General features: G+C 40.7%; 5 protein-coding genes and 1 non-coding gene across 8 annotated transcripts; 2 read left to right on the top strand and 4 right to left on the bottom strand.

Annotated features, from left to right (window-relative positions):
• Positions 1-189: 189 nt before the first annotated feature.
• On the top strand, positions 190-15,367 carry LOC111604944 (chitin synthase chs-2). 3 transcript variants are annotated; one of them, XM_030222959.1, is made up of 11 exons: positions 190-822; positions 7,908-8,093; positions 8,431-8,674; positions 8,732-9,961; positions 10,019-10,289; positions 10,348-12,278; positions 12,647-12,823; positions 13,483-13,683; positions 13,740-14,105; positions 14,167-14,268; positions 14,734-15,367. In XM_030222959.1, the coding sequence occupies exons 2-11, from the start codon at positions 7,972-7,974 to the stop codon at positions 14,890-14,892; spliced, it is 4,803 nt and encodes a 1,600-aa protein (XP_030078819.1). In that variant the 5' UTR covers positions 190-822; positions 7,908-7,971; the 3' UTR covers positions 14,893-15,367. The 3 variants fall into 3 exon arrangements, with proteins under 3 accessions (XP_030078819.1, XP_030078818.1, XP_023178981.2); XM_030222958.1 differs by lacking the exon at positions 12,647-12,823 and adding an exon at positions 12,375-12,551; XM_023323213.2 differs by lacking the exons at positions 190-822; positions 12,647-12,823 and adding exons at positions 1,251-1,286; positions 12,375-12,551.
• Positions 5,350-5,422, bottom strand: Trnar-ucg. The gene has a single exon. It is a non-coding gene; the product is annotated as a tRNA-Arg (tRNA).
• An 82-nt stretch (positions 15,368-15,449) lies between the features above and the next one.
• On the bottom strand, positions 15,450-16,772 carry LOC111604945. Its single transcript, XM_023323216.2, has 2 exons — positions 16,578-16,772; positions 15,450-16,489 (listed from the first exon to the last, which is right to left on the bottom strand). The coding sequence occupies exons 1-2, from the start codon at positions 16,594-16,596 to the stop codon at positions 15,672-15,674; spliced, it is 837 nt and encodes a 278-aa protein (XP_023178984.1). The 5' UTR covers positions 16,597-16,772; the 3' UTR covers positions 15,450-15,671.
• An 85-nt stretch (positions 16,773-16,857) lies between these two features.
• Positions 16,858-18,284, bottom strand: LOC111604863 (zinc finger protein 436). Its single transcript, XM_023323097.2, has 4 exons — positions 18,041-18,284; positions 17,333-17,979; positions 17,168-17,275; positions 16,858-17,106 (listed from the first exon to the last, which is right to left on the bottom strand). The coding sequence occupies exons 1-4, from the start codon at positions 18,167-18,169 to the stop codon at positions 16,959-16,961; spliced, it is 1,032 nt and encodes a 343-aa protein (XP_023178865.1). The 5' UTR covers positions 18,170-18,284; the 3' UTR covers positions 16,858-16,958.
• Positions 18,285-18,705: 421 nt separating this feature from the next.
• On the top strand, positions 18,706-20,545 carry LOC111604898 (protein downstream neighbor of son homolog; the record flags this gene model as incomplete). Its single annotated transcript, XM_030222770.1, has 3 exons — positions 18,706-18,712; positions 18,756-18,900; positions 18,953-20,545. Coding segments are annotated over 3 exons (1,695 nt in total), but the record flags the coding sequence as incomplete, so codon positions are not given.
• LOC111604932 (DNA-directed RNA polymerases I, II, and III subunit RPABC2) lies at positions 20,522-21,233 on the bottom strand. The gene is made up of 2 exons (XM_023323202.2): positions 21,027-21,233; positions 20,522-20,962 (listed from the first exon to the last, which is right to left on the bottom strand). Exons 1-2 carry the CDS (start codon positions 21,053-21,055, stop codon positions 20,596-20,598), a joined length of 396 nt encoding a protein of 131 aa, XP_023178970.1. The 5' UTR covers positions 21,056-21,233; the 3' UTR covers positions 20,522-20,595.
• Positions 21,234-21,681: the final 448 nt, after the last annotated feature.

Here is a 21,681-nt window from a genome sequence, read left to right as displayed (position 1 = left end):
CCTGTACGCAGCTCTGAATTATTTATGAAAAACTGAAAGGTCAGTTCTATAGCAACATTCTTTTTCTACATTTTTAATATAATAAATATTTCATTATTTAGGTTTTAAAAACAAAACTCATTGGGACATTATTAATTATGGAGAAAATAATAAATATTATCTTATATATTATCTCAGAACAAACGAAAGTGAAAAAGATTATTATTGTATTTAAGATTTCTCGGATATGTACGTCGGTAACATTTTTATGCACAGCTTCATAATGCTCTTTATTGGCGTCTTAATGGGTACGGGGTACAGAAGAAAAGAAACCTGACGACCTCGAAAAGTTGTCGCAAAATACATGTATATGAATTCAAGTCTTATACTTACGGTGCAGAGAGAGAGGCAAAAATTAATGTTTTTCAATAGCAGCCAAAGAGTTTTTGAATAAAAAGTGAAATTACGAGAGAATAAACTGCGTAAGGGGCATCATACATTGCGTGTAGAGTGTATGCAACTTACGAGAGTAACTGAAGCGAATAGCAAAGCAAGTATAAGCTAAAAATCTTACAAATAAAGAAAACAAAAACAAAATCGTAGCATATAAACACGCTCATAAAAGTTTACTTCCAGCCGACTGCGGTTTCAAGCGAAGAAACAACGAGCCGAGCCACAGTTGCGACCACTTCCAATAAGCAAAACGAAAGACTTCAATTCAGTTTGGCGAAGACAACGAACTCGAAAAGAGCTTCACGCGGACAAAAAGTAAAGACCGACTGCTAAAATCACGTCTACGTCTGCGTCTCCCTCTCTCTGTCTCTCTCTTTCTTCTACAAAACGGTACGTGCGCGCATGCGTATGCGTATGCATAACTCTATATACATGCTTATACACAGTATATGTGTATCTGTATCTGTGTAAAGCTGGCTAAAAGTTAAATGCAGCAACAGCAACAACACAACCAACGGCACAGCAAAAGAAATAACGAATAATTGAAAAGAAATGATAAATAAAAATTTGTTTAAAAAAAAGTTGTGAGCCACGCAGGCGTTTCGAGAAAGAAATCATGTATGTGTGCGTGTGTGTTTTAATAAAGTGTTAACTGTGATTAGCTAAACCAAACGCAGGCGCAGAAAAGTGAAATGCAAAGGTCATATGCATACATCAATTTGTTCAAGTGAAAACTAAAGAAAAGTGCTTCAGCTGTCGTCGCAGCATTCCCTTCACATTCTTTCAATTTATACTGGATTAGCTGCAGCTAGGCCAATACAATTTCTCTTAGGCTTTATCATCGTCATCAAACGGTACAATTTGTTATATGTATATGTGAAAGTTTTTATGCGCCAGACACAATGGCCAAAAGCACAATCTCATTCTCATTTATGCTGTTGTAGTAAGATTTATATTTTTCTTTCACTTCTGCTTCTTCGTCTTCGCCTTCTGTTGGCTAACGGGTTTTGTGTAAGACTCTGGCAACACTTTTGCTTTTTTTAAGCTGCATATAAAACGGGCTATTTTGCGATTTAGATTCGGTCTTATTTTTTGCGTTGTCTTGGCACACAAACCCGTTCCACGGTAATAACAACAACACAACAGACAAAATTATTAAAAAGAGACGCAAGCACACACACACCTTAAAAACGAGTTGTTCTATAAATCGAAAGCCATAATTAACAAATGGCTGTTAAATGTGGTTAGATGCTGCGATTAAAGTTGCCATTGGGTGAAATTAGCCAACTGAAATTATTTGAAATAAATGTCATTTGATACAACTTTTACCAATTGACATTTTTCCTGTATGCCACTCAAAATATTTGCACAATTCGAAAGGCCTCAACACCTACGCGAGAGGCAAGCAACAGAGCTGAAGAGTTGCTCGAGTAGCTTTCAGCTGTGCTCTCTTTGCTCTCCTTCTCTCTCTCTTTCCCATGGTTTGCTTTACTCTTTTTGCATTTAAGGGCAGCGACTGCCAAAATATTTGTTTATTTATTTATATCTTGTATACAAGCCTATTTTAAAAAGTAACACAATGACTCAATGAAATAAGCTCTATATTCACATGGTATGCATATATATATTTTTTACCTAAAGTCTTATACTCGGCTCTTCACTCAGTCTTCGTTATAGCTCTTGCAGCCTGAACATGCCTTCTTCCACTTAAAATATCTCCACTTACCTTCAGCTTCATTATGCGCCAATTCACCTTATTTCAATGAGTAAAAAAAAATCCCATAATTTAATACCAGTTTCGAATTAAGTTACGCACTGCGTAAAAACCACAATTTTGGTCAATCTTCTGTGACTCAGAGCTTAACGGACTTTATGTATGTCTATATATCTCTATTGTGTAGAGCTAAAAATCCTTAATGATATTTCAGATTATTGCATTTAAATTCTGTCAAAATTGTGAGCGCAGCTTACGAAGCGTACAAATCTTTGTGACTCACACGTAGTTGGCTGAGGTCTTGAATTTATGTGCATGTGCATAACGGTAATACCTTGGTAAATAATAAGCGACTGGAACTTGACTCAATGAGTTGGCAAAGTAAGCAAGAAAAAAATGAGAAGAAAACAAGCTAAAGAATGTTTAATTGACAGCGGTCGAGTGGATGTTGAGCTGTGAGTAGAATTGGCAGATAAAGCTCGAGTTAGATTTGACTGCACTTTAACTATGCTGAAACCATTGTTGAGATAGGCAGAAATATAAAACTTGGCTTGAGCTCTTCTCAAAGTATGCTTAACTGTTCCCAAATTCAGGCGGAACTATTTTTAAGAAAGGTCGAACTTTGTTGAAAGTATTCTAGAATTAAACTTCAAGTCTCTTCAAGTCTTCAAGTGCCTTGAACTATTCTTGAGCTAATGTGAAATTATATTTGAAATATTTTCGAAGTATGCTGAAACTATGTTCGAACTATGCTTAAATTATTTGTGGAATGTTTTTAAGCTATGCATAAACTACTTTTAGACGGTCTTGAGCTTTGTTATCGAACAACTTCTAAGCTGTTTTGGAACAAGGTTTGAACTATTCCCGACTTCAACTTCAACCTTTTCTTAAGTAAGCTTTAAATATTCTCGAGCTTAGCTTAAACTAATCTGGAATCTTAATTCATGCTTCAACTATTCTTGAACTGTTTAACAACCAGCTTTGTCTAGCTCAATTGATTGAACCCACTTGGCTTGCGTCTAGACCGTTCTGGTCACATTTATTACTGGCCAGTCAGTCATTGTTTGGGCATGTTTTGCGCAATGCCACTTTAAAGTGGCTTGTTGTTCCTGTTGTGCTGCAGCAGAAACTGGTCTGTCTTGTGAGTCGGACAAGTCGGACGCTGTTGCTGCCTGTCCGGCTTGGCGTGGCCGGTTTGGCTAGGTGGGTCGGTCCATTCGTCGGTTCGATTGGTTCATTTTCGATTCCGCTGTTAAATGTAGCAATCAATTCCAACAATTTTCAACAGCCAGCAATAGTTGCAACTAGTGAGTTGTTGCTGTTGCTGTTGCTGTTGTGCCTTGGCTACTAGTATCTTATTCATAGATTGTTTTTATTATAACATTTTTTTGTTTCTGTTTTAGACTTTCACTTTTTCATGCATTCGGTTTTGTGTTGGACTGCCTTCTTGGACACGACACACAGCTGTGTACTCAATGTACTTTGCATGCCGAAATTGTTGCCTAAATTTTTAAATGAATTATTCGTTGAGAGTCATAATGATTCAGCAGGCATTACGTTCACGTTGAATACTTTGTAGGTTCACGCCCACTGTCCAAGATAGAAGATAATTTGAAAAGTCTTATGTTTTTTATATATGTATATGTATAGACATATATAGCATATATCTGTTATAAGAGCAGTCTGTGTGGTATAGTTACCCTGCCTCAAGGCCTGCTCGAAGTTTTTTGCTGTTCTCTGCGCAGAACCGGTCTCTTATCGTAGATATATATAAAAGTTGTTTAGTTTCAATTGTATTTTTTTTAATCCTTTGTTGCTCGACTTTTCTAGCTGTACATTTTTATGGATTATGTGGCATGAATGCATAATGAATGAGCTTTTCGACTGACAATTTCAATCGTTATGTTTGGCACGTTTCTCTTTGCTTATTTACCTTTTCTGGGGGTCAACTAGGGTTACTGACGTGAGCTGCGGTTGTTAAAGGCATAGATTCCTCTACTCAAATTTAATTGATTCTAGCCTAGGCTTTATATAATAGAAAACTTGATTTCTATTTCATATAAATTGACCTAAGCTTGATTATCAGCAAATCCATGCAGCACTCAGCTACCTTCTTTTACAATTCAATCATTTAGCCAATCAAGTCTAACCTTTAGAGAGAATATCAAAGAGAAACATCATAATAAATTATATATAAATATAATTAAATATACTGAAGTTATAATGTTCGACTTGAATCTGCTTTACATCACAATGATCTGTATATATAATTTCTATGGCAACAATTATTTAACCTTACCTAATTAGGCTGCCAGTGAGAGTAAGTTTGTACTGCAATAGGTTATATGTATATATAAATAGAAAACTGCTTTAACATATTTATTAATTAATGTATAAATATCTAAAAATATATACACGATTATGTGAATGACATAAATTAGTCAAAGGAAAGCAGACATTTATTAACACATCACGAAGATGTCAATCGAAGCTGAGGATTTTAAGCGTTGCGAGCAGAGAGCTGACTTTAATATATGAGAATCGCATAGCAGGGCAATACTACTAATAAAGCACTTTTCTTCTGAATTTAGTCAGTAGTATTAGTAGTGGGAATTAACTGTAAAATGTGTACATATAAATACATATTACGATAGTTGCATATATACAACTTTACATACATACATTCATTTATAAATACATATAGTTATGTATACATACTCGCATACAAACTGATTTATATGCACATACATGCACACACGTTAGTTCATACATACATACCTATACTTACATACAGGTAAGGATACGTATTTACATAGATACATGAATGCATTCATACATTCATGGATACATAGATAGAACTACGTGAATTCATACATTCATTTGCACATACATACATATATATATATTTAAAAATATGTGTACATTCATACACATACACATGCATACATATATAAATACATACATACATCCACATACTTATAAGGCAGAAAAGAGTATATGAAAGTCAACAGTTCAGCGATTTAGTCAGCTTAAACAGTTTAATGTTTATGATGCTTGAGTCAACTTTAATTTTTAGTTAAAGATTTAAATAAAAAACTATAAATATATTCAAATATGTGTATCAAAATCAATATTAAGTAAATATGCAGGTATCTAATAAAAACTGTATGATAATAAAAATAAAGTTGAAAAAAAAAAAGCTTCGACCGTGACAGGACTCGAACCTGCAATCTTCGGATTCGAAGTCCGACGCCTTATCCATTAGGCCACACGGTCTTGTTGTAAGGCAGCGTTAACTGTGGCAATATAAACAGCAAAAGAGGCGCGCAACGAAAGCCATAATCAGTCTAGAGCATCCGTAACACAAACAAGGACTAACCCACCCTAGTCCCTAGTGCCCTAGCCTTAGCACAGTGTCGAGGTGGCTGCAACAACAGGCAGCTGCGACTTCTGTGAGTTTTATATTTTTTTTTGGGGTTGCACAGCATATTAAGGACTACTGCGCAGAATCCAGACTGCCAGCAGCATCCTTTGACCGTTCTGCCAGCAAATAATTATAGACTGATTCAATTTATGAGCAAAATGAATTACCTTAGACAGACCCTTTTACTATATTTAAGTAGTCTTTGCTTTAAGCAGGATATTGTGAATTTCGACAAAATGGCTTAGTTGTGAAAAGGAATTGTGTTTGATGTGTCCAGATTCAAAATTTTCCATCTAAATAAATATATTTGAATAAGCGACGGCCACACAACACAAGACAAGAGAGCCAAAGACAATGAAGACCAAGGAACGAAATTCAGTCCCTAACGTTATGACGCTTAGGAATCGAGAGTCATTCTATCATCTCTCTCCGTTGACGGCTGATTTGAAAATTAAGCCTTTAAACGAAGCTTATTCGAATAAAACGAGGAGTAAGGATGATGCGATCAAGGAAACAATAAGAGCTCAAATGAGGAAGTTCTTGAAAGCCTCCAAGTCTAATTATGAGCTGCTTAATTTTGTATTGCGACCAAAGATCCGAATTTTAACACCCTTAAAGCAGAAGACGCCCGCTAAACTCAATTCGAACAGCTCTTTCAAACCCAGTTTTGAACAGTGCCCGAAACATGTAAAGCGAATATTACTAAGTCGTCAAAACGTTAAAGCGACTTTGCCGCCAAGTGCATGGAACCCCAATCTTATGAATGATGCCAATAGGTTAATCAACCCGGTAGGAAGAATCAATCCAGTCGATGTCTACTATGCTCCTGACGTCAAGCTAACTGGCATCGTAAATGCCCAACCGAGCCTAAGACGCGCTTCCCATACTTATTTCGATGTGCCCGGCGAAGAGTCGTCAGATAGGTTTTACGACCTAGACAGCTCAAGTCCTCGATCCTAAAAGCAGAAAACCATCCCTCAAAACAGTTTTCATATTCAGGTTTAGTTACGCCTATCTTTTAAACTTTTATATACCGATCGACAAGTTCTTGTTCACAATTTTTCATGTTTTTTAAATCAAAATTTAATTTGTGATATTGTTTAAAATAAAATAGAAAATATTTATTTATCAGACTTTGTATTTACAATGCTCCCATCTATCTGTGCTAATTTCATCATGGCAGAAATCCGATGCGCTGTTGCTTAAATGTAGCCCAAGGTTTGCGCTGCGGAACAATGCGATCAACATTTTGCACACTACATGTATGTATGTGTGTGTGTGTATTTGTATGTGCAACATATGTGATTGTAATTACCATTAAATCAAAACGGGCTACGGCTTTAGTTCCGTGGCAAATGTGATATGACTGAGGCATAGTCGATATGTGACATAGTAAATTTGTGGCTGAATATTTTGGGATATATATACATATATAAATATATATACAAATAAATATAAATATATACACATATATATACTATAGTCTGCACTGTATTATCTTGCTTTTCTTTTACTGCTTTTATGCTACCTTCTCGACCCTTAATTGCCTTGAACCTAAAGCCATATATATATATATATATATAATATATATTTACATTCCTTTTTATTGACACGCACACATATGCAAGCTGCGTTTCTACTTTTTCTTTTGCTTGCAATTCGCAACTGGTTAAAGCTGTAATGTGTGCTTTAAGCAAAGTGTTCTATTTATAGAACTGGGAGATTCTTGAAGAAGCGTTTAAGATAAGCTGTCAAGCCATGGCTTGTATCTTTTTATGTATTTAGCAACATGCTAGTCTAGTTAGCTTGATTTTAGACTTGCGTTTACAAAGGCAAGACTAAAACTTGGCTCGTTTAGTTCTGCATAGTTCGAATTATATTCCCTGCTATATATTTAGTGTATATGTAGTTGTATGTTTTAAATAAACTGAAAAACTAAAGTATTATATAAAGTTAGTAAAGTGGTCTTTTTCAGTACCTGATAGTATGATGTATACCTTCAACTCCTACAGAGTCAACTGACAATATAATAAACATGTTTTTAGGCAATTACTGAGCGAGTTTGGTTATTCAGCATAGTTCAAGTAGCTCTGCCCTATAGATGCATTGTGCATTGCAAATCTTCATTAGCTGATTATTTTAGGTGCGCTCATGAGTCACTTGAGCTGAACATTGAATATGCTGGCCAACAACCGGTTAGTTGCTGGGCTTAATGGAAATTTTTGCTGGTCAAGGGCCGCAGGTCCTTGAATGTCTGCTTTAACAGAGAGCGGCCATAAATTGAAACTGGCTTATCTGCTGGGAGTCAATTAATTTTCAACTCTTGCGCCACTTTAGCTACATTTTGACTGCAAGATTGAGGCAGAGCCAACGATTGGGGCTCGGGCAATAACCGTGGGAGATGTCTGCGGTGCGGCATCGCCCGATGGCTCCGCCAGCCACTGGAGAGCATGGCGACAGCGATGAGAACAACTTCACCGACGACGAGAGCTCGCCTCTGACACACGATATCTATGGCGGCAGGTAAGTCTTACAGAGTTTCACCTATGAATAGCGATATGCAAATTGTAGGGTGAGGTTTTCTCTTTCAAATGAATATGCTTTTCGCTAAAGCCGGAACAACAAAATTAAGTTCATAACAAACAAAGCTTAATTGCCATTCCCACATCCATAGCTGTTCGCCTCAACAAATCACTTTCAATGCAATTGTTGCGGCTATTTCAATGTCATTTACTCTAAGAAAGCAATCCGGAAGCTAAGAGCAAGCAAAGCTGATTGAGCAGACTATATAGAAATACATTAGCAGACTCTGTTGCCATTTTAGACTATATCTATATATAACTCTCGATTCTGCACGCAGCCAACGCACAATACAGGAAACTAAAGGCTGGGATGTGTTTCGGGATCCGCCAATTAAAATTGAAACCGGTTCGACGGCAAACCAGGAGTGTCTTGAGCTCACAATCAAGATACTTAAAATCTTTGCCTATGTATTCACGTTTATCGTCGTTTTGACCGGTGGCGTTATAGCCAAAGGAACAGTTCTATTCATGACCTCGCAGGTGCGCAAGGATCGCAAAATTGAATATTGTAACAAGGATTTGGTAAGCTTTTTCGAGATATCTCAAATATGTTCATTGCTAATTTCCATTTCTCAATAGGGTCGCGACAAGAGCTTTGTTGTGCGTCTGCCGGAGGAGGAGCGCATTGCATGGATATGGGCGCTAGTTATTGCGTATTCCCTGCCAGAGCTTGGGGCTTTGATACGCGCGGCGCGAATATGTTTCTTCAAGACGTTCAAGGTGCCGAAGACTGGGCACTTTCTGTTCGTCTGGCTGATGGAGAGCATGAGCGCTCTAGGCACGGCTCTGCTAATGTTTGTCGTGCTGCCACAGATCGATGCCATTCAGGGCGCCATGTTGACCAATTGCCTGTGCGTGATACCTGGCATTTTGGGCTTGTTGTCGCGGACCTCCAAGGAGGGTAAGCGCTTCATCAAGGTCATCATCGATCTGGCTGCAGTTGCTGCCCAGGTCACGGGCCTCGTTATATGGCCACTGCTGGAGAACCGACGCGAGCTCTGGGTCATACCAGTGGCCTGCGTCATGATCTCCTGCGGCTGGTGGGAGAATTATGTGTCGGCCCAATCGCCGTTGGGTATTGTGAGAGCGCTGGGCCGCATCAAGGAGGAGATGCACACCACTCGCTACTTCTGTCACATGTTCCTTTCGATATGGAAGATTCTGCTTTTCTTCTGCGTCACTCTACTCATTTATTGGGCCAACGGCGATGAGCCCAGCAATCTATTTGCTCTATATGGCGATGCCTTCGGACCTCATAAGATCATCGTCTATGAGCTGCCTGCTGGATTGGGCGGAGTGCTGCCGGATACGCTGGAGTCGGCCAATATAGATACCGTCGATGTGGATGCTGCCTATAATACAGTGGTGTACGTTCTGCTCCTCCAGATCTTTGGCGCTTATTTGTGCTACATCTTTGGCAAGTTCGCCTGCAAGATTCTCATACAGGGCTTCAGCTATGCCTTCCCTGTGAGCCTCACTGTGCCCATTGCCGTTTCGTTCCTGATCGCTGCTTGTGGTATACGTATTGATGATCCATGCTTCTTCCACGACACCATTCCGGACTATTTGTTCTTCACGAGTCCGTCCAACTTCAGATTTAATAACTTTGTCACAGAGCAAATGGCATGGGCTTGGATATTGTGGCTGCTCAGCCAAACGTGGATTGCGCTGCACATTTGGACGCCCAAGTGCGAAAGGCTGGCCACGACAGAGAAACTCTTTGTACGACCCATGTACTCAGCCCTGCTAATCGATCAATCGATGGCCCTGAACAGAAGACGCGACGATCAAGCCGATGTCAAAACTGAGGTAGCTTTTACCGTAACTAAACTTTGACTCGTTTTAAAATATAATTTTCTACTTTAGGATCTGTCGGAGATTGAAAAGGAAAAGGGCGATGAGTACTATGAAACGATCTCAGTGCATACCGATCGTTCTTCGGCGCCAAACAAACCCTCGATTAAGTCTTCAGATAATATCACTCGCATCTACACATGCGCTACGATGTGGCATGAGACCAAAGACGAAATGATTGAGTTCTTGAAGAGCATTATGCGAATGGACGAGGATCAGTGCGCTCGACGTGTTGCTCAAAAGTATTTGCGAGTGCTCGATCCAGACTATTATGAGTTCGAAAGTAAGTATAGCTTATTTATATATAGTTCTATGATTCCCTTACCATCTTGGCCTTACAGCTCACATATTTTTCGATGATGCTTTTGAGATATCGGATCACAGTGACGATGACATTCAGTGCAATCGGTTCGTCAAGCTTTTGATTGGTACCATGGATGAGGCTGCCTCGGAGATACATCAGACAACGATTAGGTTGCGTCCGCCCAAGAAATATCCAACTCCCTATGGCGGTCGATTGGTCTGGACATTGCCGGGCAAAACGAAGTTCATAGCACATCTGAAAGATAAGGATCGCATTCGTCATCGCAAGCGCTGGTCCCAGGTCATGTACATGTACTATCTGCTTGGCCATCGACTAATGGAGCTGCCCATCTCAGTGGATCGCAAGGATGCAATTGCCGAAAATACCTATCTGCTCACCCTTGATGGGGATATTGATTTCAAGCCGAATGCTGTTACCCTGCTGGTCGATTTGATGAAGAAGAATCGTAATCTGGGCGCCGCCTGTGGACGCATTCATCCTGTGGGCTCCGGACCCATGGTGTGGTATCAGCTCTTCGAATATGCCATTGGCCATTGGCTGCAGAAGGCAACGGAGCACATGATTGGCTGTGTGCTCTGTTCACCCGGCTGCTTCTCACTGTTCCGTGGCAAGGCACTGATGGATGATAATGTGATGAAGAAGTATACAACGAAACCAACCGAGGCGCGTCACTATGTGCAGTACGATCAGGGCGAGGATCGTTGGCTGTGCACTTTGCTGCTGCAGCGTGGATATCGCGTAGAGTACTCGGCTGCCTCGGATGCCTATACGCATTGTCCCGAGGGCTTCAACGAGTTCTACAATCAGCGGCGTCGTTGGGTGCCCTCGACTATAGCCAACATTATGGATCTGCTTGGAGATGCGAAGCGCACAATCAAGATCAACGATAACATCTCGTTGCTGTACGTTTTCTATCAGATGATGTTGATGGGTGGCACCATTTTAGGACCTGGCACGATCTTTCTTATGTTGGTGGGTGCTTTCGTGGCCGCTTTTCGCATTGACAATTGGACCTCGTTCCATTACAACATCGTGCCCATTCTGGCCTTCATGGTTATCTGCTTCACCTGCAAGTCCAACATACAACTGTTTGTGGCTCAGGTATTGTCCACCTGCTATGCTCTGATCATGATGGCTGTGATAGTGGGTACGGCCCTGCAGCTGGGCGAGGACGGCATAGGCTCGCCCTCGGCCATCTTTTTGATATCGATGGTGGGGTCATTCTTCATAGCCGCATGTTTGCATCCGCAAGAATTTTGGTGTATTACATGCGGCCTAATATATTTGCTATCCATACCGTCTATGTACCTCCTGTTGATTCTGTACTCTATCATCAATCTGAATGTTGTCTCCTGGGGCACCCGTGAGGTGGTTGCCAAGAAGACCAAGAAAGAGCTGGAAGCGGAAAAGAAGGCCGCCGAGGAGGCCAAAAAAAGAGTGAAGCAGAAGAGCATGTTGGGCTTCTTGCAAAGTGGCATAGGCGACAATGACGACGAGGAGGGCTCCATTGAGTTCTCTCTGGCTGGTCTATTCCGTTGCGTGTTTTGCACACACGGCAAGACATCCGACGAGAAGCAGCAGCTAACGAGCATAGCCGAGTCTCTGGATACAATCAAAACACGAATGGATACCATCGAGAACGCTGTGGATCCGCATGGGCATCATGCCTCACGTCACAATAGACGTCGCACCACGTCCAGTGGCTCGAAGGATCATCATTTGCTAACGTCGGTGGCTGAGAAATCGGGAGACGAATCGGATGAATCGGATTCAGATACTTCAGCAGAGCCCAAGCAGGAACGTGACTTCCTGACGAATCCCTATTGGATCGAGGATCCGGATGTGCGCAAGGGTGAGGTGGACTTTTTATCCAGTTCGGAAATCCAGTTCTGGAAGGATCTGATCGATCAGTACTTATATCCCATTGACAATGATCCCGTGGAGCAGGTAAGCCAACTATTAGTTTTAGTTAGTTTTAACTACCAGGTGAAGTTCGTGAAAGTTTTATGCCACCTGCAACACCTGCCGATAAAATAATTTTAGGCCCGTATAGCTAAAGACCTGAAAGAGCTGCGCGACTCATCGGTATTTGCGTTCTTCATGATCAATGCCCTGTTCGTGTTGATCGTGTTCCTGCTGCAATTGAACAAGGACAACATTCACGTCAAATGGCCCTTCGGCGTGCGCACGAATATTACCTACGACGAGTCTACCCAGGAGGTAATTGAGTCACTTACAAGCACCACTAACAGTTTCTCTTTTTTTTTGTTTTCTCTCTCTATATATATCTGTTGTATAACTGTGTGTGATCACAGGCCCGCATTGCCTCCGATCTGATTGAGCTGCGGAATAAGTCGGTCTTTGCGTTTTTTATGGCCAACGCCTTATTCGTATTGATTGTCTTCTTATTGCAACTGAATAAGGATAAATTGCATATTATATGGCCGTTGGGCGTCAAAACCAACATTACGTATATCGAAGAGACATCTGAGGTTTTTAAATCCAATAACAATCAAACTTTTGTTTAACACTGTTTTGTTTGTGTATCTTATCTAAAACGAAAAACCTTTTGAACGGACCTCTAACTTCCTACGGCTCGCTCGCTCTCTTTCTCTCTCTCTCTCTCTCTCTCACACACTATATATACGTTTTAATGTGCTCCTTACACATATATATACTTACCCAATGATTGTTTCTAATGTTATATATGTATGAACCTATTATTCCATATGTTTACAAGGCATTCCTGAATTTACTTCCTGTTTATTTCAACGAAAAAAACCCATCCTAATGGTTTTGGTACATCACCAACAACAACAACAACAGCAACAAAAACAACAAATACTATATCATACCAACGCTCCAGTTTCTAATGTGCCATAAGCTCTAAAAAACAAAAACAATTACAATAATATATTAGCCTCAATGTATAGACATCAGCATATAGATATGCATACAGGAATATCTATAACACACTTATATATGGTATCACACATAAAACATAGCCCCATCACCGACAATTTGGTACTATGTTCTGCCATTTATCCAATCGAAGAATCGTTCAATCAATTCATTGTTCAATGTTACTAACAATTCAGTTGATACAGCTATAGACTTGTGTGCTAATAGAATTACGAATTTCCTCATACAGGTGCACATTTCCAAGGAGTATCTGCAGCTGGAGCCGATCGGTCTTGTCTTTGTCTTCTTCTTTGCCTTGATTTTGGTTATACAGTTTACGGCCATGTTGTTCCATCGTTTCGGTACACTCTCTCATATCTTGGCCTCCACGGAGTTGAATTTCTGCAAAAAGAAGTCGGAGGATCTAACGCAAGATCAGCTCATAGACAAGGTATATATATTTACACAAATACGTATATATCTTTTACTAAAATCCTCATACTTTAGCATGCTGTGGAAATAGTTAAGAATCTGCAACGCTTGCAAGGCATTGATGGGGACTACGACAATGATTCTGGATCGGGGCCCGATCGCATAGCCAGACGCAAAACAATTCAAAATTTGGAGAAAGCTCGACAGCCGCGGCGTCAAATCGGCACCTTGGATGTGGCATTTAAGAAGCGCTTCCTTAAGCTAACCGCCGATGCTGAGAATAATCCAGCCACGCCCATTCTGACACGCCGCCTCACCATGAGAGCGGAGACAATACGCGCCTTGGAGGTGAGAAAGAATTCCGTGATGGCGGAACGCCGGAAGTCGGCAATGCAAACGTTGGGCGCCAAAAACGAGTACGGAATCACCACAGTACCGGCAGTGAGTATACAGCGAACTCTCTAATATCCTCTGCCACTATAATGAGCTTGCTTTCGTACAGGTCAACAACAATGGTGCTCTGCCCATTCCGCGAAGCGGACGCGTGTCCAACGCTGGCATCAGCATCAAGGACGTCTTCAATGTGAATGGTGGGCCAGGAGAGGTGAGTTGCAGAAACGAAAGTTAATAGCTCTAATGCTCGTTCGCAAACTTTTAAGGGTATATTTGTTTTGTGCAATGTCTGAATTATTATTAGCAAAAGAATTTAAGTTGAATACTAAAAAACAGTTCAACTAAAGGGCCTAGACGTATGAAAGTTATTTAAAGTTCTTAAAGCTAGAGTAGAAGTTAAATATCTCAAGATAGTACTTTACTTTGAAGTTATATTATGTTTTCACAGTGGAAGTCATTAAAAGAAGGTCAAGTGTCTTGCTTAAAGCTATATCGAATAATATTGGTAAATCATTTGCTTTTATTTGAACTTCCTTCTCTGATCGATTTAGTTATTTTTCAATTTGTTGAAATATTTTTCTGAAAATTATGCGAAAGATGTAGTCGGTTATACCCGACCGAAGTGTCCTTATATACACTTATACTATACACTATATTCAATTTACCTTCTTCGCAGCAAATTTACGGCTCGAATGGCGGCGGAACTATCAATCAGGGCTATGAGCATGTCATCGATGAGGATGGCGATGGCAACTCCCTGCGCTTGACTACCCGTAATCCCCATCAAGTGTCGTGGGGTCAAAATGTCAATGGGAATAGTACGGGACGTTTGTAAACTACATATCAGACAATTATGGAATCTATTCAGATTATTAGTTCTTAAGTTAGCAATTCTATGAACAAATGACGCGACTTTTCTGAATCTCAAGCATCGAATTGGAGTTTATAGTCAGAGACGTATTTTGTTTACCTGTATAACTCTCTATACGTATATGTATGTATGTATATTTGTGTATGTATGTATGAATCTATATGTAAAGGACATGGCTGGAGCCCTGTTATATACACAACGAATATTATGCTAAGCTAATCACACTGCCAGTTGTTCTTATCGAATAGTGAATTGTTTGCTTATGCATAATTCACAGTCTTCATATATATATATATGTATATATATTTTATACTATACAATTTGTTAGGTTAGGTTTAAGAAATTGTGATGATGGCGCCCACTAAAGTTGGGTTTGTCTACTTAAACACACAATACCAGTGAATGCTGACAGATAATACTCATTGTAAAGCTGGATTGGAAAACCTATTTATAATATACACATGAATCTTGCTATATAGTAGTTATTAAAATAAAATCAATTATTGTCAAATATATGCGAATACATGAAGTGATTTTATTGTGTCTTTTTTAGTTGGCTTCAAGCCATAATTTATTTTTGATTAAATTTTCTATTTGGTACCTTGGAAGCTGCCATGAGCTCTATATACGCATATGAGACAACATTTAGAAACAACTATGATAAGTTATTATGGACAAACACCGTCTATGGATGTGTCCAAACAGTAAAAGCATAAATATATATTTGGTTCCTTGAGGCCTGCTTAGTGGAAAAGCATGTTGCCCTTTTTGGCAGCAATTGGTAGACGATCGTCGGGACCGACCTGCAGGAAAGGATTGGGCATGGCATCCATGCGTAGGCCAGACAAATGGCCAGCCTTCTTGACCACGCCATTGGCATTGTCCAATACATTTTCGTTGCCAAACTGATGCAACAGGAATTTCTCCACAGCCGAATTCATATCGCTATTGCCTGGTCCTGCGCCTGCGGCGTTATCCTGATCGGCGCAATCGAACATATGCTCGCTGTCGCAAGTGCAGTCCTGTGCAGCCTGGAATTCGCGACTGTAGATGGCCGTATTCTCGAAGTCGCTGATGCAATTGCCGCCCTGCTGCTCCATGTCGTAGCCCTCGGGGCAGGGATTGGGCGGATTACAGTAGGCTGGCAGGCTGGCATCGGTCTTTACCATCGTATTGTAGCGATTGGGCATCTCACTCATGCCGCCGGACACGTACTGATGTCCCCAAAGCGAGCTGTGCTGCAGAAACTCTTGATCGCGTAACGAGGGATTGGTATTGGCTGACTGCAGCAAGCAATCGCTGCCGCCATTACAAAGTCTAGCGTATTCGGAGCGTGACACCAGATCCACATTATCTTTGCCGACGCCAGCTGCAGCAGCAGCCGCCCCTCCTAAGTCAGCCTCATTGTCCACATCATAGTAACCCACCTGCATGTCATTATCCATGCGATTCAATAACTCGGTCAAGAGAACATCAGCAAAGATGCTATCCTTGGAGTCAAATGCGTACACCTGAAGTCTGCCCATTATCAAGAAGAAGCAGCTAAGCAGCATGCTAAAAGCTGTAATATATATATTTATATATATATATGTATATATATAGTTGAATATGTATATTCTTTAAGATATATAAACATTTTCACCAAATACCTTTCGGCTGGGCCAGCATATTGCGTATTTGTCGAGCTGTTATCTTTGCTTACGTACAAGCTTGTAAGTCTTATTGATTTTTCGACTGCACCAGCTGTATATGATTCGTATAAACCTCTAGAACGCTGATGTTGCCCGCCGATGTGCTAACAACCAGTTGAATACACGGAATACACACAATATGCTTTTCTATTCCCGCATATATAGAGTCGTTTAGGCATATGGAATATTGTCTACCCCACCCAGGCGCAGGCGCAAGTTTTAGTTATTGAAAGCTCTTGTATTTATGTAATGTTAGACAAAGCTTCTGTTAATGTCTGTTCACATTCACCAGCATACTAAATGGCAATTTAAATTATATTTAATACTAATTACTATTGATTAATTAATCTCCGCTAGATCCTGGTTTTCGCCATACAGCAGATTAATCTCGTCCTGCATTTGCTGCATAGTTCTTTTATGTGGATATGTATTTGAGTGTGCCACGAGATTCATGCGCGTTGTGAAGTCCATGTTGCACGGTTCGCATCTGCCAGTAGAAGAGAATATAGTACTTAAGTATAAAAGTATAATCCCTATGACTGTCTTACCTAAATTTCCTTATATCGTGACTTGCGGAATGCGCGCTTAGCTCGGACACACTTTTGAAGAACTTGTCGCATTCTAAGCAGGGATATGGTCTCTCATTGATGTGCGCTCTGTCATAGATTAACAATTTGTTTATCAATGGCTTTATAGATAGACTAAGCACTTACTTCTCATGTCGTTGTTTGGCGCTGTGCTGCAGAAAGGTTTCGCCACACGTGGAACATTTGAAAAGCCTATCGCCGGAATGCTGCTCTTGTCGATGAAGTTTTAAGGCTATTTTAGTATTAAAATTTGCCGGACACTTGTAGCAAGGAAAGAAACGTTTGGATTCCTTATGTTGCACATGTCCCTTGGCATGCTCATTGTATTCGTCCTCGTCGTTGAAATACTCGCCACACTCTTCACATATAAAAAAGTTTCTCAGTCTTTTAGTAGGACGGTTGTCTTCCAGAAGTACCCAATGCCTTTTCTCTTTATTCATTTGCTCCTCTGTATCCTCTTCTTCAGCATCGTCAGTTTCCTCCACAAATTCTTCATCAACCAACTCTTCGGTAACGTCATCCTGAGGAATTTCATAATTATCTTCTAAAATTTGCACTTCTTCATCAATGTATTCCAACTGCTCCTCATCGATCAAATCTTCGTGCAGCTCTCGTTCAGCCGTTGAGACTACCGACTTGTTGTGTATCTTTGCATGCATTTCGTTGAGATACTTTTGCGAAAAGATACAGCGCTCCCGAAACTTAATGGCCAAGTCCAGCTCATTGCCGCAGCGATCGCAAATATATTTTGGTAAGCCTTCATTCGGAAATAGCTATAACAAACATATACCATTTATTTTGAAACACATGCCGACAAATTCAGAGTTAACTTACTTCGACTCCGGTAATTAGTTTCAGATTTTGGAGTAATTTGCCTCGTAAATAGTTGAATATATGCTGCTGACGCTTCTTGTCCTTTATTTTATTTGCACACACACGGCAAACATCGTGTAAGCTATCCATTTTGGCAAAATATCCAAATTGTTTACGTTTCTGATTTGTGATTTTGCGTTTTTAAGGGCTGCTTCTGTGTAAACATAACAGTTTGCTAAGCTGATATTAACAGTGACCACATTCAGTGTTGCCAGAAAATATTGCCGTTACTGCTGTTAATATTTGAAAAAATTTGAATTATTATTTTTGTTTATAAAAATATAGCTATATTTTTTCTTAAGACAGTTTATAGTTAATTTGAGAAATAAGATAGGTATTTGCTAAAGATATCTTTAATTACCATAAACAAAACACATGTATTTTTTGCAGATTAGAGATGGTCACAAAATTATTGATTATTGCAAGCCTGAATAAAACTTATCGATAAGTATTAACAATTCGACAAAATCACAAAAATGCACCAAAACAACAACAAACAAGATTTTACGCGGGACTTCTGTCAATGTTGGTTGTAAAATAATTATCTTAAACTCCAGTCATGTCCAGCGAAGGGATCTTGAGCTCCAAATGGACACGACCCGATGATGTATTAGAATTTGCTCTAAACAGCATAACACAACTTATTAAATATGTTGGTTTTTTCAGTTTATAAAATTGCAAAGACTAAAGCAGAAGAAGAAACAACTTGCGGCACGTTTGAGCAGCAACAACAATAATAAGCGGCTAGAATTGGATGAGAATGATAAATGCAAGTTACTGGAAGCCAAGATAGCTCAAAAGCGCAATAATCCATTTGCCAAGTACGTATTGTAGTTTAATCAGCTGTTCAGTCAAATGTAATGACATCTACAGATCCAAAGATGGCGCCAAGAAACAAAAGATCGATGAACAACCACAAGAGGCAACTGTATCCGTATCTAAAAACGCAACCACCAATAATTTAGCATGTTTGACATCCACGCGTCCGCCACCAGCAAAGTTAACATTGCAGAAATTCGATGTTCAAGCATTTGCTAAACTGCTGCATCAAGCTAAGGCCACACAAGCCGATGAGGAAGAGGATGCCGCATTGGCTGCTCGGCAGAAGCATACGCCACATCTGCCAATGGATTGGTGCCTTAAGACGCGTGTGCGCTTCTTTTGCCCAACTGATCTGCCCGCCACACAACTTAAAACTTCACAGCTGGCCAGCGGGCTGACCAGTTTTGTGCGTTGCTTCGACACTAACCAGACGGAGAGTACTCTGGATATATCAGATGCAACTCGATTCAATCAATGCACCTACTATTGGCAGCATCCACATCTGCCTTGGCTGACGCTTTTCCCACGCAATGCTAAGGAGAATAATGGCATCACAATTGGCGAACGCGAGCGCAAAGCTTTGGCCGAAGAGTGGGACTACAGTTTTCGAGGATTATTTCAGCTGCTTCGTGCACGTCAGTGTCCGTACTTTTATTTGTGTGCCAATTCCTTTACGGTGCTCTTTCGAGCAGCTGGTACCGGTGGGCGACCAGAAACACATGCCTTGGTTACTCCATCTACTCGTGGCATGCGTAGCGCACTTCAGCAAGAGGGGATTGAGTACAGTATGCCATTGAAGCAGCAACAGGATGTTGGAGAAGGCGGAGCCTCGAATAGCAGCTTTATAGAAGAGAACGAGGCAAACAATAGCGATAATGGAACAGGTCTAGCTAATGGCCAGGCCAAAGATATTCAACAGATTTCCGATGAAGAAGATGATGATGATGCTTGGTTAGAGAGTTTGGGCGTAGATGAACGCGAGTTACGGCGCATACAAACGACACATGCAAGGAAGTTGAAGGCAGCCGAAATGAGCGAGGATTTTAGTGATAACTCTCTGCTGCTAATTGAAGGTGTCGAGTGTCAAGGGTTCTTCAGTTATCTGCTTAATGCAAAAAGCACCATCACCAGCGTTGGCCGCCTGGCTGGAGTACCACCCACGCTTCTGGCTCCTGTTGCATTTCCTAAAGCTACGATGCAGCACTTGGTGCCACGCTCCAAGAAAGTACGACTTGATGGCACAGACTACTACAGCATTGATATCAAAGGATTGCTGTTGCCCACATTCCTGCCAAGCGTTGCGATGCTGCTTTGCGAGACACGCCACACATTCAGCGCCACGCTCGCTAGTAGTATTAATACCCTCTCTTTTAGCAAAGCGACCCAGAAACTGCTGGAGACCACAACACCTGCGGAATCGAAGGAAGCTGAGAAGAGCGATACCGGCTGCGGCCAGGTTTTTGGAGAGCAAAATCTATCGGACTGCGGTCTACTGCCTGCTGTCGTGGGCTCCATATGTCGGACAGGTCATAATGCTGTTGGGTTACTTGAGCGTGTCTGTTATCAGCAAGGGGAGGGATATGCATGGAGCTGACTTAAATTACCAAAACATTTTTTTAGGCAGCTATAAATAATCTATATTCTCGGAAAATAAAATGTGTGTAATATATTCAAATTTCGTACGTCTAACCACACTAGTTATCTACCATGATAAGTTCGTCTATACTCCAATCCTCGTATGAATGATCTGGCAGAAACCGTCTTATTATAATTGGTATTTTCTTCTGTTTTAGTTCTTTCATTGCAATTTGCAAAGGATCTGTTTCGCCATCCAATTCAACCATTATGGGTGCACACATTGCAATCTGTAGTGCCCGCGTGCCTAGAACACGAGCGCGCTCATATTTCGTCATATACTTGGTTGTGATGCGTTTGGATTTGGGTACACCACCGCCAGCTGCGCCACCGGGCGCAATTATTTCGATATTATCAACTTCTTCCTCTTGAGCAATATCCTCGTCTACATCTTCATCGACTTCATCGAAATCATCGCCGCCGACGCTGCAAGTTAAATGCCGTACATGGTAAATTAAGAAAACGCCGACATGTAAGATTTTATACGTACTCATCGTTATCATATTCACCATCATCCATTATTCCTTTTTAGTCTTTACAAGATTTTTGACTTGTCAAATTTTCAACCAAACACGCTTCGGTGCTCTTGTTGTTTTGTGAATATCTCGATAGTGGTGGTTTCCCGATAACATTCCGATAGACTCCATTAGCAGTATTGCATTTTTTTTTGGTATTTTTGAAATTTTTAAATATGGATAGCCTACCTACGTTGCGGACGTCGACAATGCACCCCATATTCATAGTCGCGGTAATATTCATCAGGTGGGATTGATCTATACCGTTGTGTTGGCATGAGCTGAGGGTATGGCTGGTGCCAATTAGAAGGTGGCGGGTGACTTGAATACGTTGGATATCTTGGCTCATAATCGTAATCGACGCATGTGCGAATACTGACATTTCTCCGACGACTTGAAGTTCCAGCTTGACCAACATTATCACGATCGTATCTGTTTAAATCAAAGTTAGCCATCGGATCCACTCCTGGAATTGCGGTTTGGTGATTACGATCATAATTGTAGTATGGGTCAATTGGTTCGTCAATAGGCGCGTTCACGCATTGCATGACAGGTGCAAAATTATCAGGGGGCCGAGTATAAGGCAGTGCGGCCTCTAGCTGACTTCGGGATCTTTTTGGTTTAGTCATC

The sequence above is a fragment of the Drosophila hydei genome, unplaced genomic scaffold (assembly GCF_003285905.1).
Source record: "Drosophila hydei strain 15085-1641.00,03,60 unplaced genomic scaffold, DhydRS2 tig00000063-arrow-pilon, whole genome shotgun sequence".
NCBI classification, from domain to species: Eukaryota; Metazoa; Arthropoda; class Insecta; order Diptera; family Drosophilidae; genus Drosophila; species Drosophila hydei.
Note: the sequence above shows the minus strand (reverse complement) of the source record. Positions and strands in the feature narration are given on the sequence as shown.

What these genes read in the sequence shown, in the direction of transcription:
- LOC111604932 (XM_023323202.2), bottom strand. Translation starts at nt 21,055, where the DNA reads ATGGATGATGGTGAATATGATAACGATGA. An exon ending in GGTGAATATGATAACGATGA is followed by an intron (nt 20,963 to 21,026) that starts GTACGTATAAAA and finishes TTTAACTTGCAG; the next exon opens with CGTCGGCGGCGATGATTTCG.
- LOC111604944 (XM_030222959.1), top strand. Translation starts at nt 7,972, where the DNA reads ATGTCTGCGGTGCGGCATCGCCCGATGGCTCCGCCAGCCACTGGAGAG. An exon ending in CACGATATCTATGGCGGCAG is followed by an intron (nt 8,094 to 8,430) that starts GTAAGTCTTACA and finishes TTCTGCACGCAG; the next exon opens with CCAACGCACAATACAGGAAA. An exon ending in AGACTATTATGAGTTCGAAA is followed by an intron (nt 10,290 to 10,347) that starts GTAAGTATAGCT and finishes TTGGCCTTACAG; the next exon opens with CTCACATATTTTTCGATGAT.
- LOC111604863 (XM_023323097.2), bottom strand. Translation starts at nt 18,169, where the DNA reads ATGGATAGCTTACACGATGTTTGCCGTGTGTGTGCAAATAAAATAAAG. An exon ending in AACTAATTACCGGAGTCGAA is followed by an intron (nt 17,980 to 18,040) that starts GTAAGTTAACTC and finishes TGTTTGTTATAG; the next exon opens with CTATTTCCGAATGAAGGCTT. An exon ending in GCCAAACAACGACATGAGAA is followed by an intron (nt 17,276 to 17,332) that starts GTAAGTGCTTAG and finishes AATCTATGACAG; the next exon opens with AGCGCACATCAATGAGAGAC.